Here is a 16,800-nt window from a genome sequence, read left to right as displayed (position 1 = left end):
TTTAATATTAATACACAACTAAAATGTAATACTTCCCATTTATATGAAGTAAATACTTTTCGCGAAGAATACAGTTTGAGCCGGTGAGGAGAGAGCAGCATCTCCAGTCGACCAGCAGAAAGCCTTCAGATCAGACGGCAGGAATCAGCTCGCCGGCTCCCGAGGAAGCACCTCTTCTCCAGGATGATGGGGGGATTAGTCTAAACCGGGGATATCGGAGCATAAGTTACATTATGAAGGTTTTACATGTCACTCGGCGCAGAGTACCACGCTGTCTAGTTATATTAAATAAACACCGGAGATAAAGAGAGAAGATCGCAACAGGCCGCAAATGGAGCCGGAGAGCTCGCGTCAACCCCTACCGTGTTCAAGGGAGCCTGAGCCGGGGGACCTGCGGGAGGAGACCCCGGGAGAGGAGGCGCAGGATGGAGACAGCCGGCTGAGAGAAGGAGGAGGGCATGGCAGGACTACAGCCGGCAAGATGAAGCCGGAATGCGGGGATGAGGGAGAAACAAACACGCAGGAGAAATGTGACGATGACGGGGGCGATAAATACGAAGAGGAACTGGACCCGAGAATTCAGGCATGAAAGATAAACACACAAAGGGTTAAAGTAGCAATGTGTATATATTAATGGACATAGTAATATGTAGTAGCAATGTGTTATGTGTATCTTTCACTTTTTTAGATGAGGTGGTTACAAGCTGAAAGACATTTTTTTTAATGCAGTTATACAAAATATTGGCTTGATTTAGACTTCTGGTGTTGTATTTTAGACCTGCAGACACCTAAAATGATATCTTGCATGTCTAATATTATATACAACTCAAGTGCTATCCAACTACCAACCCGACCACATGATTTAGAATTGAGGAATATTTAAATTGTGTCTTTAAAGGGAGAGCTGGAGCACCTCAATCAGGCCAGTGACGAGATTAACAAGCTGGAGCTGCAGCTGGATGTGAGTGGGCTCTTTGTCGCTGACCATGAACAAACGCACTGTTTCTCTGACCAGCACTTTCATGACCAAAAACTGTCTCTGTAATTGTAATGTCATTTGTTATTGATACAATCAATGTGTTTTATTTGGTGTACTCTTTATTACTTCTAAAAAAGTTTTGATTTCCTTTGCAGGACGCCAGGTCTAGCTACAGGAAAATACTCACAGATTCTGCCAGAAAACTAAACGCTCAAAATGCGAAGCTGGGCGCATGTATTGAAAAGGCCAGGCCCTACTATGAAGCCCGCAGACTGGCCAAAGAGGTGTGTATCTGCGCATTCATATCATTGTTTTAAAAATGCAACATTTCACCAAGTTTGCACCACTGCTCAGCTCCCCGGTCCAAAGCCTATTTAACATCTCAGTGCGTCCCACCACCAGCCCATGCTATGCTATGCCATATGCTATACTGATTAGAGCTTACATTTTCAATCATCAACCATTGAGATATGATTTTCGTTCAGAAACAAAAACATCTTAAATATCACAACATTGGAAAGGACAACACAGACTGACACATTAATACTAAAGCATATGTCTGTAGAAGCTAACATAACATTCCCGTGTTTCATTTTGTGGGTGAACAGTTTATTTTTACACCAAAGTCCTTCTTGCCTTCATTATCGCCCATAAAACTGTCTTTCTCTTTTCAGCAATCCTCATTCAAACCGTCTTTAATCCTGTATCCAATTTTATTCTTACAATTTCTACTTAACATCTGTTCTTAATGTAAACCCGAATCCTGTGGTAAAGCCCAGACTTCTCCGTCCACACGGTCCAGTTAACTGCGGTGTTGTGCGGAGGGAAAGGGACACAGGGGACCCTGTTTTGAACTCGGTGCTTGCGTGCCATACCGTACCATGAAAGGGAAAAGTGCCATCAGAGATACTGGGAAAGGCCGTTCACAGCAAGACTCTTCTGTCCTGTTTGCAGGAGCTGTGTGTCACTGATTGGTACAGCATTCCTTTCCAGACAAATGCAGGCCATTAGAAGTGGCTCAACCCTGGTCAGTGCTATTATATAAGGCTAAGTAACGAATTAACTAGGAACTCTGCTGGGTGATGGGCTTATTTTAAAAGTTAATTGACCTCACACAAGTGAGATACAACAGTGTTAGTCAGCAACATAAGGGGATTCATTAAATGGCGCAGTGAACCCAAAATGAACAGTTAACCTTTTAAATGTGGTAATGTGCCCTATGATCATCAACATAGTATGTCATTTTATCATTGTAGATGGCAAAAACATAGGATTTTAGTTTTTTACGAAATTAGTCTTATATTAGTCTCCATAAACCAATTCTTCAATGTTCCACTCCACTCCAAACTGGTGTTTTTTGTGACGGCCTTTAAGTATACCTTTCAACGTCACGACGAAGAAGCAGAAGCGGCGAGGTGTGTGTAGTTGTGTAGAGCGGTTTCGGGGCAGTGGTTGATGTTGATGTCAGGGCCTGAGCGAGGGTTATGATTCACAGACAATTATAGTGTAATGCCACGGTGTGTGTGTGTGTGCGTGTGTCTGTGTGGAGCTCCGTCTTCTTGGCATTGATTGATTTTTATGTCCACGTCTGAGAGTGGGTGTTGCTTCTCGGACACTCACAGCATATCGCCACGGTATGTGGCGCATTTCATACACAGCATCGCTCATTATACACTCATACACAATCGTGGTAACAGCTCTAAAAGAAAATGTACTCAAACCCAACCACTTTTTTTTAATCGCATAGTGTTTGAATTCGAGCTGAAACGGCATTCACTTGCACTTTGAGCCATTTTTTATTAAATGTCATCGCTCATGGGAGTGCTGGAATCAACACCTTTGCCTGTTTTGCGGTTCTCAGTCAACAGTAAATCCTGCTTGCTGCCCGTCAACGGGCAGAGAGGGTCGCCTCTTTCTGAAGTTCTCTACCCTGATTGGATAAAGTAGGAACGTGATACCAGAATAATTAATTTTCTGTTAACAGCAAAGTGGGAAATGGGAAACCCATTTTACTGACCCAACAGTCTACATCAGTGATGGCTGTCGTAATATTGAGCTACTTAACAAACTTACACTGCCATTAAGGGCCATTAAAGTGGAATTATATTTCACGTTTTAATAAGCGTCTTTATTGTATTAATCTAATCAATGGAGGCTCAAATGAGGCCTTATCTATCAAACAAAGTTTTTAATTTCCATCCCTGGAACTATCCAAGGAATCGTTACATCGTGTTTTCTTAAAGCTAGGGAAGGCAATTTATTTTAGAACAATCTTTTGTAATATTTGTTGTAATTCTCTTTACATCCCGAAAGTAATCAATACATCAAAAGCTCAGAAAAAAATACAAATTAAATCCGGTATCTGCAGCTGTCACAGGACCCTTATAGGCCCGTCATTCAGGCTTATTAAAGCCATGTAATAAGCCTGAATGGAATTATTGGATGGCCTGCCTGTCTGTCTACCTACCTACCTGCACGACCTGCACACACTCTACCCGTGTGCTCACTGCGTACGACCGGGGTCTCCCACAAGGCCAGGCAGACCTGTGCTAAAGCTAGCAAGCTAGTCCTGTGTTTTAGGAGAGGGGCTTCGGAGCGAGGCCTGAAGGGAGGGGAGGTTTTTTTTGCAGTTGGATCCTTTAAAAATGTAGCTTACTCTGGCTGGTTTCTTCAAAGTGCCTACCCCAGCTTTAACACTGGTGTTCCTTTGGGCTGAATCTTATGAACCTTGCGGTTGTCCTTGCACTAATGAACAAGTTTGGGAAGAGGGAGACGGAGTGACGAGGAGCGCTAGGAGGCATATGTCTGGAGGCAGTAAGTAGAGCTAGCAGTGTGTGAAGGTCCGGGGGGCTTCTTCTCTGAAAAGCGTGGGGGCGAGTCCAGTCTCTGTTAAAAAAAGGTGTTTACATTCGCCCAAAGTGGTGATCCAGGGGCCTTTTGAGACCATCCTGGGCTCAATAGTTCACATTCTAGTTCTCTCTAGAGTTCAGTCTGGCCTTGAGCCTGCTTAAATCCTTTTTTCTAAAATGTTGAATTGAGAGCCCCATTCAGCGCTCAGAGAGGGAGGTTCAGTCAACACTGGAAACGAGGGCCGCAGAGTTCAGACTCATACACTGGTCATGCTGAGGAAGTGTGGAAATCGACGGAGCAATCAAAACTGGACTGAAAAACACTCACTCAAGAACAACAGAAATGAACAAAGAAGTCTTTTATCAGCGACAAACTTGTTTTTGCTCTATTCCAATTAGATTGATCCAAAGCTCTCTTATGTAATTTGATGGTTGGAAGATTTTGAACCAATCAATGCCGTGATTCAATGGAAATCAATTGCGGTTCAGCCAAGACCAAGAGATATTCAGTTTAAATTCCAGACGCTAGTGATGCAGCAGGTTTTGGGGGAACTGGCTGGCATACATATTCAGCAAAACTCTCAGAAAATGTCTGAATGGACCAGGAGTGGTGAATAAGGTGGCCAGATGAGTGCTAAGCTCTGCCCTTCCTGCTTAATATTAAACATACTACCTGGAAAAATGTATTTGTTTTCATTTGAACTGTTATGTATTTGTTAGGCCTTCAATATTCACTCAAGCCTTTGTTGTATATGAAATTGATTTAGAATATGAAACAAATGTACTCTAGTGGGGAACTGGAAAGTCTACTTATGCATTACTTTCTCAAGCTTATTATGGCCGTAAGCTATTTTATTTTAAATAAGTTTTCACAGTAAACTAGGGCCCTCATGTTGTTGACGAGCATATAGATTACGTCAATATAGCCTCCATATCGTTAGTGAGCCAATGCCAAAGCTGAGCGATCTGCTTCTAATTGATCAGAACTGATTGCCTAAAATGTGCTCCTTGAAGAACTGTACAATCAACATTGCACAGGATAATTGTAGGCAGTAATTGAGCTAATGAAAACAGGGAGGATAAGGGGCAGGGGTTTAATTGAACGTAATAAGGGGAAAAATGGATAGTAAATTTAAAATTGCCAGTGCCAACATTTTCAAAGGTGCAAAAATCTAGAGCCAATAAAAAAATCTTGGGATTGCCAATGTTTGTGTTTCTATTCTCTGCAGAATATAAAACAAAATCCCTCCACTGCTGTTTGACTAAACTGCCTACTGAACAGCTACCACCTCCCTTCTGACAACTATGGAGTGAGGCACCGGATATCTCCCTGTCATAAAGATCCATGCTAGTCAAGCAGTCATCGATCTTACCTTAGACATTGGTTTCCCTGTCCACAGTCGCATCCCCCTCCTCCACTCCATCTGTCTGCGCTGTCCTCTGCTGTACGTCCAAAAGTCACCATTTTGTGTTATCTCCTCCCAAATGAATCCAGACATCGCTTCCCCGTGAACTTCAGCATAACAGAAGATATTAGAGTTATAGGTCCGTGGCTGACATACAAATATGTCTGGATTGTCTTTATGTACACAAACCGTCTTTTTTTTTTTTTTTTACTATAACTTATTTTACGTTCTATTTTCTCCTCTTCAATTACATGTTTATTACTATTTTAACTCCTATAATTCATAGATATTGTTTTCTTTTATATCCCCTATCCCCCTTGGCTGTCTGAAGCTTAAAAAGGTTGAATCTGTCTGCTCTTCATCCTCTAAACGTTATATTTGTCGTGCTCTTTCCATGAGGCGCTGTAACGATGAGTGAGGAGGAACCTTTCCCTCAGCCTTCGGTCATGAATGTGACGTGACCTTTAACCCCGTCCCAGGCCCAGCAGGAGACCCAGATGGCGGCCCTGCGGTACGAGAGGGCGGTGTCCATGCATACGGCGTCCAGGGAGATGGTCTACGTGGCGGAGCAGGGGCTGCTGGCCGACAGGAACACCCTGGACCCCACCTGGCAGGAGATGCTCAACCACGCCACCGCTAAGGTACAACGTCATTAGACATGCTAATGTTAAGGTACAATCACTCAGACAACCCACTGCTAAGGTACAGTCACTCAGACATGCTAATACTAAGGTAAAGTCATTCAGACATGCTAATGCTAAGGTACAGTCACTCAGACACGCTAATGCTAAGGTACAGTCACTCAGACATGCTAATACTAAGGTACAGTCATTCAGACACGCTACTGCTAAGGTGCAGTGTCACTCAGACACGCTAATGCTAAGGTACAGTCACTCAGACATGCTAATACTAAGGTACAGCCACTCTGACATGCTAATGCTAAGGTGCAGTGTCACTCAGACATGCTAATGCTAAGGTACACCATCACTCAGACATGCTAATGCTAAGGTAAAACATCACTCAGACATGCTAATGCTGAGGTACAACATCACCCAGACATGCTACTGCTAAGGTACAGCGCCACACAGACATGCTACTGCTAAGGTACAGCGCCACACAGACATGCTAATGCTAAGGTACAGCGCCACACAGACATGCTAATGCTAAGGTACAGCGCCACACAGACATGCTAATGCTAAGGTACAGCGCCACACAGACATGCTAATGCTAAGGTACTGTCACTCAGACATGCGTTGTGTTACCTTATAAGAGAGACCCAGCGTTAGCAGTCCCTCATCTTGCCGTTTATATCCTTGACCAAATCAATGGTGTCTATACTTTGTGTTGTTGATATATTTTATATTTTTGATATATAGTAAGAGAGAGAGAGAGGATGGACGGACGGACAGGTAGATAGATAGATAGATAGATAGATAGATAGATAGATAGATAGATAGATAGATAGATAGATAGATAGATTGAACTTTATTAACCCCCCAGGAGGGGAAATCCCTTTGTTCCAGCACAGCTGCAGTGGAAGACACAGGATATAAATAAATACAATAAAAGTACAATGTCGTGCTAAGGAAAACAAAAAGAGATGCTAAAGTAAATGCTAAAGTAAGGACAAACAGAAGAAACAGGACGTAAACAGTATCCATTATAAATGATAAAGGGGCCATGCATGATATCAGGCCCCACCAGAGAGGAGTCCAGGGTAGGCTTCACTCCCAGGACGGGCCGACTGTTTGAGGGGAGCCCAAGGATGCTGGAGAGGGGAAGGGGTCCTCCTGCGCAGCTCGGGGAGCCCACCGCTGGGGTTCAGGCGTCTGGTAGGCCGCCCTTTTGAGGTACGTGACCCGACCAATGGGGGCGAGACCCAGGGGCAGAGCCAGGAAGTGCTGGAGAGATGCGTCTAGAAGGAGCTAAGGGAGTCACCGGGGAAAGGGGTGCCTGCACACCTGAAAGGGGTGCCTATGTGACTGTCTGAGCCCCCCCCCCCACTTGTCCTTTCAGAGAAAGAGAGAGAAGATGGAAGGAGAGGAAACAACCCAGTCAGAAACTCACTCACTGAGCAGAAACAGTCAGGGCTGTGGGTTTTCTTTTAAAGTCAACCTTGAATCGCCATTTAATCCGGTAATGAGCAGGAGACATGAGGGCTCTTGCAGATGAGAAAATTATTTTTTTCCAGGCTCATTAAGATTCCTGGACAGCTCCCTTTGTTGTGATTGATAGCTTTGGGGGGCAGAACTGAAGTTCAGCGCAGGCCAAACAAAGAGCTTTGAAGCCGTGGATATATTTTAGCAATGCGCCAAATTGAAATGTCTTTTAGGTGAACGATAAACTCAGAGTGAAACTGAAGCTGATTACAGTGTGTTGGGCACGAATGGTAATTAAGGGCGGTCTCTCTGGGCGGCTGACAGACAGTAAAGCTCCGGCCCAGCGGTGCTGCTCCACAGTCCCAGGGTGGAACACTGATCTGAACCGTTCTCTACCTAGTAGCTATACTGTAAAAGTACTGGCAGCAGTTTCACCAGTAAGGCGATCATTGAGACTCCCACAATGCAAAGGTTTTCACAGCATTGTACTGTAAAACCTAAATACTGTAAGATTACTGCAAGAATTTCGCTGTCAATTTACATCAAAATCTTACAGTGTATGCGGTACGCTGCTCTGCCTGCTGTGCATGGCAGAGCAGCGTTAATGTGTAGGACTCCCTTTGGGACTGCTACTGACAGACACATCTTCTTATTGTGCGTGTTAATGTGTCAAAAGCGTAGCATGTAGCCCTTTTGTCTTTTCAAATGAATGTCTGTCAGTCATCTTTTGTATGCAGCAACGTAAGCTTAATGCTCCACTGACGAATCAGTGAGGAGCAACTTACAATATGCATAGTGTATAAAACAACCCCCAACCTGTACCCTGTGCACTCAATCGTTAAATTATATATTAACCAATCTTTGGAAGCCAAATTGATGCAGGTCATTTTAGCCTGGCCTGTTTGCGTACCATGGGGAATATGGCGAGCTGAATGAAATATCACAGGTCAGGGGTTGTGCGTGGAAGGAGGTGTAGTTAGCGTGTAGTCTGATTAGTATGTAGTGTGGAACCACACTGCCCTGCAGGGCAGCGCTGCGCCGGCTAATCAATGATGATTAATGTCCCGTTTCTTTTATATCAAGGTTGGATGTGCTTATCGACAGAACTACTTTTACCCATGAAAGCCTCTATTCTACACCGCTGCTGCAGGTGCATCGTGACTGGGCACTGAGCACATCTCTTTGTCATCATGGCCATGTCCTCACATCTCCATGCATGTTCTTCATGCTGTTTAAATACGTGCAGTCTCAACTACCCACAATACACACGCCAATAAATACGCTGTCGTTCCTTTGCTGTCGGTGTACTGGTTCGTGCGCAGGTTCGGGTGTACATGCCTCTTGTTTCTTCTTATTAAACTGTAAAGGTCACTTTGTTGTGGTGTGAAGAGATTGATTGGACCTGACATGCGTTGCCTGGGGGTCTACTGCTGCTACCGCTGCTACCCAGCACTGGTGGGGGAGCTGGCTTCAGGAGGCCCTGGTGGGGAGGCTGGCTTCAGGAGGCCCTGGTGGGGAGGCTGGCTTCAGGAGGCCCTGGTGGGGGAGCTGGCTTCAGGAGGCCCTGGTGGGGAGGCTGGCTTCAGGAGGCCCTGGTGGGGGAGCTGGCTTCAGAAGGCCCTGGTGGGGAGCTGGCTTCAGGAGGCCCTGGTGGGGAGCTGGCTTCAGGAGGCCCTGAGGGAGCTGGCTTCAGGAGGCCCTGAGGGAGCTGGCTTCAGGAGGCCCTGGTGGGGAGCTGGCTTCAGGAGGCCCTGGGGGGAGCTGGCTTCAGGAGGCCCTGGGGGAGCTGGCTTCAGGAGGCCCTGGTGGGGAGCTGGCTTCAGGAGGCCCTGAGGGAGCTGGCTTCAGGAGGCCCTGGGGGGAGCTGGCTTCAGGAGGCCCTGGGGGGAGCTGGCTTCAGGAGGTCCTGAGGGAGCTGGCTTCAGGAGGTCCTTGGGGGAGCTGGCTTCAGGAGGCCCTGGTGGGGGAGCTGGCTTCAGGAGGCCCTGGGGGGAGCTGGCTTCAGGAGGCCCTGGGGGGAGCTGGCTTCAGGAGGCCCTGGGGGGAGCTGGCTTCAGGAGGTCCTGAGGGAGCTGGCTTCAGGAGGCCCTGGTGGGGAGCTGGCTTCAGGAGGCCCTGGTGGGGAGCTGGCTTCAGGAGGCCCTGGTGGGGGAGCTGGCTTCAGGAGGCCCTGGTGGGGAGCTGGCTTCAGGAGGCCCTGAGGGAGCTGGCTTCAGGAGGCCCTGGGGGAGCTGGCTTCAGGAGGCACTGGGGGAGCTGGCTTCCGGAGGCCCTGAGGGAGCTGGCTTCAGGAGGCCCTGAGGGAGCTGGCTTCAGGAGGCCCTGAGGGAGCTGGCTTCAGGAGGCTCTGAGGGAGCTGGCTTCAGGAGGCCCTGGTGGGGAGCTGGCTTCAGGAGGCCCTGGGGGAGCTGGCTTCCGGAGGTCATGTTTCTGCTGCTTAGCGGTTTCCTTCTTACCCACAATGCCCCAGGTGAACGAGGCGGAGGAGGAGCGTCTCCGCAGCGAGCGGGAGCACCAGCGCGTCACCCAGCTGTGTCAGGACGCCGAGGCCCGCGTGCAGAACCTGCAGAAGGCGCTGAAGAAGGTCATCGTCAAGTCCAAGCCCTACTTTGAGCTCAAAGTGCAGTTCAACTACATCCTGGAGGTGCGTAGCATCAGCATGACATGATGTATTAAACCAACCTTGAACTCCTTTATCCTCATGGTACAGCCGATTCCCCAGTGAGGAATCCATCAAGGTCCTCCTACTATGGGACGCTCCTTAGTGGACACACATTGACTTTCATATTTCCTCTGTAAAATCAACATTTCCGTTCCCGAGTAAGAAACGTGTCTCTCCCAGGAGATCCCACGAATAACCTTATTCAGGCTCAAAAACTGCATGCGCAAAGCTGCCTGACGAAATACATTAACAAGAGCTGTTAGGTGTTGACACCTTTAGGATCTATGATGGCTCCTCGTTTAGTACACTGTGGACCACCGAGGTACTTATCTCATGATACCCAGTGGATCTACCTTCATGGCCAGTGGAGCTTCTCCAAGTCATCCACACGCAAGCGAAGGCTAGCCAGGGCTTGCGAGTACTATGAGTTTACGCCTTGTAGAAATCAAGTGTTCAGATCTAATGAGAAAAAAAACTAAAGTATGGCTTTTATCACCGGTACTATGTCTATTATGCAATGGCGGTCGCTATTCAAATAGCATTTGTCACAGCAATAGAAGATTTGAGATCAGGTTAATCATATCCAATCTCAAATATGTACACTGCGCATCAGGTTTGGTATATAGGCAGATTGATTTCTCAAAATGTTGCCGAAAACATTTGAATTTGCCTCGTCGCTAATTAGAAACTGAAATGTAATTTGCAAGTCAATCAAATTATGGTATTCCAACAAACCTCTCATTGTAGTGTTTAGGGGTACCTAGCCGTTGTAGGCTGAGTGGAGGTTTTAGTTAAATAAGATAATTGAGCAAAGCATGCGTTATCGGACTTGACTTTATATTTAGAAGTATTTTTATGTCCCATTTTGTGTTTTGTCACAACATATTTATGTAAAGGAAACTCTTCATTATCCCAAATGGGAAAGTGTGTTGCAAAATCCTGCAAAACCATTTCCCAGTATATTCTATATTATATTTTTAGTGGCTACAAAAGTAAAGTTTGATTGATTAAAATGATAAGTGAATGCCAGAACACAGTCTCTTCTCACTAAAACCTCTGTTACCAATATACTTTGGCAGAATGTACATCCTTATACCCGTACTGCCAAAGGGCGTTTAGCATGTCATTAGCCTCATAGCATAATAGTCGTATTTAAATATTATTGTAATATTTTTCATCTATTATATTTAGCGTGACATAGCTATTTGTCAAATATGTCAAATAGCTGGCTTAGGCAGATAGTGATTAAGGAATGTAAAAAGCACACTGATTGGCTAAGGATAGGTCAATAAGGAACAGTGAATCAGCAGAATTAGGTTATGTATCAAGATTTGGCCAAAATATGACTTCGGCAATTATGAATGAGGCTAACGATCTGTACGAAGATCTCAGGGTTTTATCTCCTGGACCTGTCCTTGAAGGAGCAAGTCCTTCAGGCTTTTTTCCGAGGGCCGTGGACATGGGGCATGGGACCACAACCTTAAGCTGAGAGCTCTAGCCACTACACTTTCTTGCCCCCTAAATTGATTAATTCCCTATCCCACTAATTAGCATATTATTGACGTGAGCTCAATTATTTCAATACATCCTGAGCTTGTTCCACGTAGCTTCCTAATTGAACATGAATGTAGGCCAATCGGTAGCTCGTTGAGATGCTTGCAAGTGACTTCACTAAAAGCCCCAAAACTTAAACCCAGTAGGGTAATGTTAGGATGAGGCTGTTTACACCAGTGGATCTAGATTCAAGAAGTGGAACACACCGTCTCCGCCTCTGTACACGTCGACCCGGTTTACCGGAGATCCCTGCTTGATGAGTGCACGTGCATGCAGGTTTTGATTTGTACAACATTCATAGTTTTTAGGATCTCTGAGAATGAGAGGGGACCGTGGTGTACCAGTGTACCAGAAAATTGGCACGAATCCGGTTATTAGAAATGCAAGGACTATTACTTGTTGAATTGTAACAAAAGTAGGCACAGCATGGTGTGTTTCCGATACATGCCTGACACCCCCTTGGCTCAAATTGGTGAGTGCTATATGACTTATGTGACTGAGCTATGTGACTTATGTGCCTGAGCTATGTGACTTATGTGACTGAGCTATGTGACTTATGTGACTGTCTGAGCTATGTGACTTATGTGACAGAGCTTTGTGATTTATGTCACTAAGCTATGAGACTTGTTTGGCTGAGCTATGTGACTTATGTGACTGAGCTATGTGACTTATGTGACTTAGCTATGTGACTTATGTGACTGTCTGAGCTATGTGACTTATGTGACTGAGCTATGTGACTTATGTGACTGTCTGAGCAATGTGACTTATGTGACTGAGCTATGTGACTTATGTGACTGTCTGAGCTATGTGACTTATGTGACTGAGCTATGTGACTAATGTGACAGAGCTTTGTGATTTATGTCACTGAGCTATGAGACTTGTTTGGCTGAGCTATGTGACTTATGTGACTGAGCTATGTGACTCATGTGACTTAGCTATGTGACTTATGTGACTGTTTGAGCTATGTGACTTATGTGACTGAGCTATGTGACTTATGTGACTGTCTGAGCAATGTCACTTATGTGACTGAGCTATGTGACTTATGTGACAGAGCTTTGTGATTTATGTCACTGAGCTATGCGACTTGTTTGACTGAGCTATGTGACTTGTTTGACTGAGCTATGTGACTTGGTAACTAAAGCATGCCATCTCTTTCCAGGAGCACAAGGCGAAGGTGGTGGAGCTGGAGCGGCGCGTGGCCAAGGTGAAGACCCGCTACTCCGTCGCCCTGCGCAACCTGGAGCAGATCAGCGAGCAGATCCACGCCCAGAGGGGGCGGGTCCCGGCCGGCCCGGCGCGGCCCGTGTCCCGCGGCGCGCGGAGCTCTCCCGTGGGCGCGGAGGCGGCGGAGGTGAGGGCGGCAGGGGCCCCGGGGGGAGGAGGAGGAGGAGCAGGAGGAGGCCTGGGGGCCGGGGCCCTGGAGAGCGACTGGGCCGACGGGGAGAAGACCCGGCAGTGGGTGGAGCGGCACAGGAGGTTCGGCTGGGGCCAGCGGGACTCGGCCGGGGATGCAACCTCGGTGGCCAGCCTGCAGACCATCGCCTCGGACCTGGAGAAGTGCGACTCGGTGGGGCACCTGGGGGACCTCAGCGACCCGGGCAGCCTGGCCAGCGAGGAGGCCGACAGGGAGCGGGACCTGGCCTTCAGGGGCCAGGGGAAGAGCCACGACGGAGGACGGGACGCCGGGGGAAAGGCAGAGAGCGCAGAGGTGGCGGCAGACCCTGTGGTGGCAGTAACCGCCCCGTCAGGAACCGCCCCGTCAGGAACCGCCCCGTCAGGAACCGCCCCATCAGGAACCGCCCCATCAGGAACCGCCCCATCAGGAAGCGCCCTATCAGGAACCGACCTGCTGGCTCCTGATAGGGTAACACATACGAGTGGTGCAGTGAGCAGAAAGAGACATGAGAGCTTTGTCAAGCAGCACAACAGAAGCGTGAGCTTATGAAGGCATGAATCAGTTAATGCTCCTGATTGGATCAGAATGGAACTGAGGGGACTCCAATGAAGGAGGGGTTCAGGCATGCAAGACAAAGTTGGCCCCCATAGTTGTGTTGAACTGTGGGGGGCATTGACAGGTTCACTAGTTGCAAATGAATAAATGGCGATATGGTTCTTTAAGCAGAGGGCCAAATTGTGGTGATGTTCTGATCAAGTATGCGGAGAGGCTATTGCCTATCTACATAACATCCTACAGAGTCTAAGTAAATGCAAAATCAAACAAAGCAAGCCAAACAACAGAATGCCACTCTGTGTTTTACAGAAAGCTAAATTGAGATAAGCAGTTTTTCTGAATTCAGACGAATGCTGAGCTTGGCTGCATAAATCAGTTTAAGGTGCAAGATCTTTTCCATTGGGATTACATTTACCACCCATAAATAATGCATGGACGGTGTGCTGCCCTTCTTTGGTTTGTGTGACTTAAAATAAGTATTGTTCTTTTAAATTGTTATATTCATGGCAGACAAAGTAGAATTCTGTCTGTGTCAGGCACCTCACAAAATCAACTCATCCACAGACATCCACGCCATACTGACAATAGTCTTTACATGTTGATCTATGAACCATACGTATTCTCTATCTCCCTGGAAACCTGGACATGCGATTCATATTAAGACTGAACTCAAAGTATTGTTAAGGATAGTCTGAGGGAATGCTATTAGTGCCATGCCAACCTATGGCGTGGTGTTTGCTGCAGTTAAACGAGGAGCTGCATGAGAAAGGGATGTGTGGAGAAGGTTTCCTGGAGAACACCATCGCTCACCATGATCACACAAGGATTATGGATTGTAGGTTTTAGTTTTCTGGAAACCTCCTTTTGAAACTTTTAGGCATTGATGCATCTATGGGCTCTCTTGTGTTAACAACAACCTAGAGATCAAGATTATCTTGCACATGGCTATGCTTGTCTGGTCTAAGTTGAAATACTGCAGTCTACCACATGAACAGGGAGTTCAGACCACCGCTTTAATTCAATCACAGACATGGCCAGTGGTTGCAAGTTATTCTTCAGATCATTTACACTTATGAATACATGCATGAACTTTGGCATATATTATTTATACTGACATGATCCCTACCTCAGTGGGCTCACATGATTAACTGCAAGCTGAGAGGTTGTGTCTTTACGGTGCCTTCAGCCTCTATGACCACTTCCCTCAGCCATACTATCACATATCCATGGGATGGTCTGTTCATGGTATTAACCGTTATTGCCTATACTGCTAACATTAATACTATGGTTGGAAAGAGATATTATATTTTATTTCTCAAATGTAAACTTTTCTTGTTGATGAAGCTGCTAACTGTCCCACTATAGTGATGTACAGTAACCATTGTCTCTAAATAGTTGTGAATGGGAAAATAGTATTAAACTTGTGACATTGGACATCATCTCCAACATGCCGATGGGAAAACACTTTGGAGCCCTTGAAGCATGTTTCTTATGGACGTAATTCTTTCTGACTCATTCTATATGTTCTTGTCAGCCCAAAACGAACAGGCTGGGCCTAAAAGTAATAGATTGGATTGGCTGTCATACATAAACATTTGGACTTTAAAGGCAAAGTGTGTAGGATTTAGCAGCATCTACTGGTGAGGTTCCAGATCGCAATCTAAAGAATACCCCCCCCCCCCCCCCCCCCCCCCCCCCCCCCCCCCCCCCCAAATCTCCCTTTAGAACAACGTAGGAGAGCTACCTGTACTGCCCTGCAAGGTGGCAGTAGTTTAACATGAGTATATTATGGTCTACTACAGCTCCTTCATAGATTTATAATTAGTATGTTGTTATTCAGTCTGTAAACTATAGGTCATAGCTGCCAAGTGAGACAGCGATAATGATAGAAAGGAAATATGCCTTGTTTGTCCATTCTGGGCTACTCTAGAAACATGATGTCCTCTCCCGGAAAGAGGGTGGATGTCTATATTAAGGGCTTATTCTAACGCATCTAAAATCAACACGAATCCTATTCACTTGGGATAATAAACTAATAAAGATACTTAGGAATATGGTATTCAATTTCCAATTGAGCCTGTTCTGCTAGATGCCACTAGCCTCACACTACACCTTCAACCAAGGGGAATCGTTCTACATTTGTAAATGCTTAATATACACACCTGTTGTAAATTGGACTAAATGTTTGCCCCACCTCCTCTAATTCTAAATTATGTCTAATTGTCTGTATTTATTGAGTTAATCAAATGAGTCAAAATGGCATATTTTTGTGGCGTGCATCTTATTTGGCCATGAAAGAGGTCATGATCACAGTGTGAGAAGAGGCCCGCCGTTCAATGATCAATATCAGCATCTTGGATTCCTAGCCGTCTTCAACTATTAAATTTGTATTTTAATATGGCTTCTAAAATGTTTATTTATGCGTGCGTGTGTGTGTGTGTGTGTGTGTGTAGAGCGCATTAACAACCACAATCATTTTCCATCACAGCGTAACACTTTACAATCCAAAGAAATTTTAAAAAGTATGCTAAATAAATAAATGCTAGTCTTGGCGGGTTGCAGATGGGTAATCAGTGTGCTCGTGGGAGAGGGTGACCTTTGGCAGGTACACGTGCAGTTACATGAGGCATGTAAATGATAATGATTGGTTCATCGTTGGGGGTTGTTACTGGAAGCAAACATCGGCATAGTGGGATAGTGAGGATTTAGGTCAACAAAGCCATAACTGGCATCTATCGTGCGTGTGTGTGTGTGTGTCTGTGTGTGCGTGTATCAATGGCTTATCAGCATCGTCGCTGACTGCATTTAGCATTGTGTGTCCTGATGAAGATACAGACAGATGATTGGGGGGGGGGGTATCAAATGAGTGCCCATTACCCACCCATCACCCACAACAGATGTAAAGAGAACATTTAGGCATACTGAGGCTGGTAATGTCTGCCACTCACAGCTCTACACCTAATGCCAGATGAAACACTGCCACATTCCAGACAGTCGTACCGCTGTCTGAGACCTTTTTTTCCAAGCTGTCTGTAAGTCAGTCGAGGCAGTCTGTGATTCCTGTAACCTTGAAGGAAGATATTTGAAAGAACGGTGCTGTTTCTATGCGTGTGTGTGTGTTTGCGTGTGTGTGTGTGCATGCACCTGTGCATGTGTGTGTGTGTGTCAGACAGGCAGTATGACACATCTCGTCTTCCCACACATGATGAAGCAGGAGATGTGGAGACGACACAGAGGCTGTGATGGTGGAGGGATATGGAGGGAAGTCATCTTGTGGATCGGCCTGGTCGGGAGAAGCTG

General features: G+C 46.1%; 1 protein-coding gene across 1 annotated transcript in view; it reads left to right on the top strand.

Moving 5' to 3' along the window:
- Window positions 1-331: 331 nt before the first annotated feature.
- The window catches only part of sh3bp5lb (SH3-binding domain protein 5-like, b), a gene marked incomplete at both ends in the record, with an annotated part of 24,415 nt that continues 7,946 nt past the window's right edge, over window positions 332-16,800 (top strand). Inside the window, 6 exons of the mRNA XM_079749395.1 lie at window positions 332-583; window positions 899-961; window positions 1,135-1,263; window positions 5,714-5,875; window positions 9,804-9,977; window positions 12,709-13,413. Of these exons, the coding sequence (XP_079605521.1) occupies window positions 332-583; window positions 899-961; window positions 1,135-1,263; window positions 5,714-5,875; window positions 9,804-9,977; window positions 12,709-13,413 (1,485 nt within the window). The remainder of the gene's footprint in view (window positions 584-898; window positions 962-1,134; window positions 1,264-5,713; window positions 5,876-9,803; window positions 9,978-12,708; window positions 13,414-16,800) is intronic.

Source organism: Pollachius pollachius (assembly GCF_949987615.1).
Source record: "Pollachius pollachius genome assembly, chromosome: 13".
In the NCBI taxonomy this organism is placed as follows: domain Eukaryota; kingdom Metazoa; phylum Chordata; class Actinopteri; order Gadiformes; family Gadidae; genus Pollachius; species Pollachius pollachius.
Note: the sequence above shows the minus strand (reverse complement) of the source record. Positions and strands in the feature narration are given on the sequence as shown.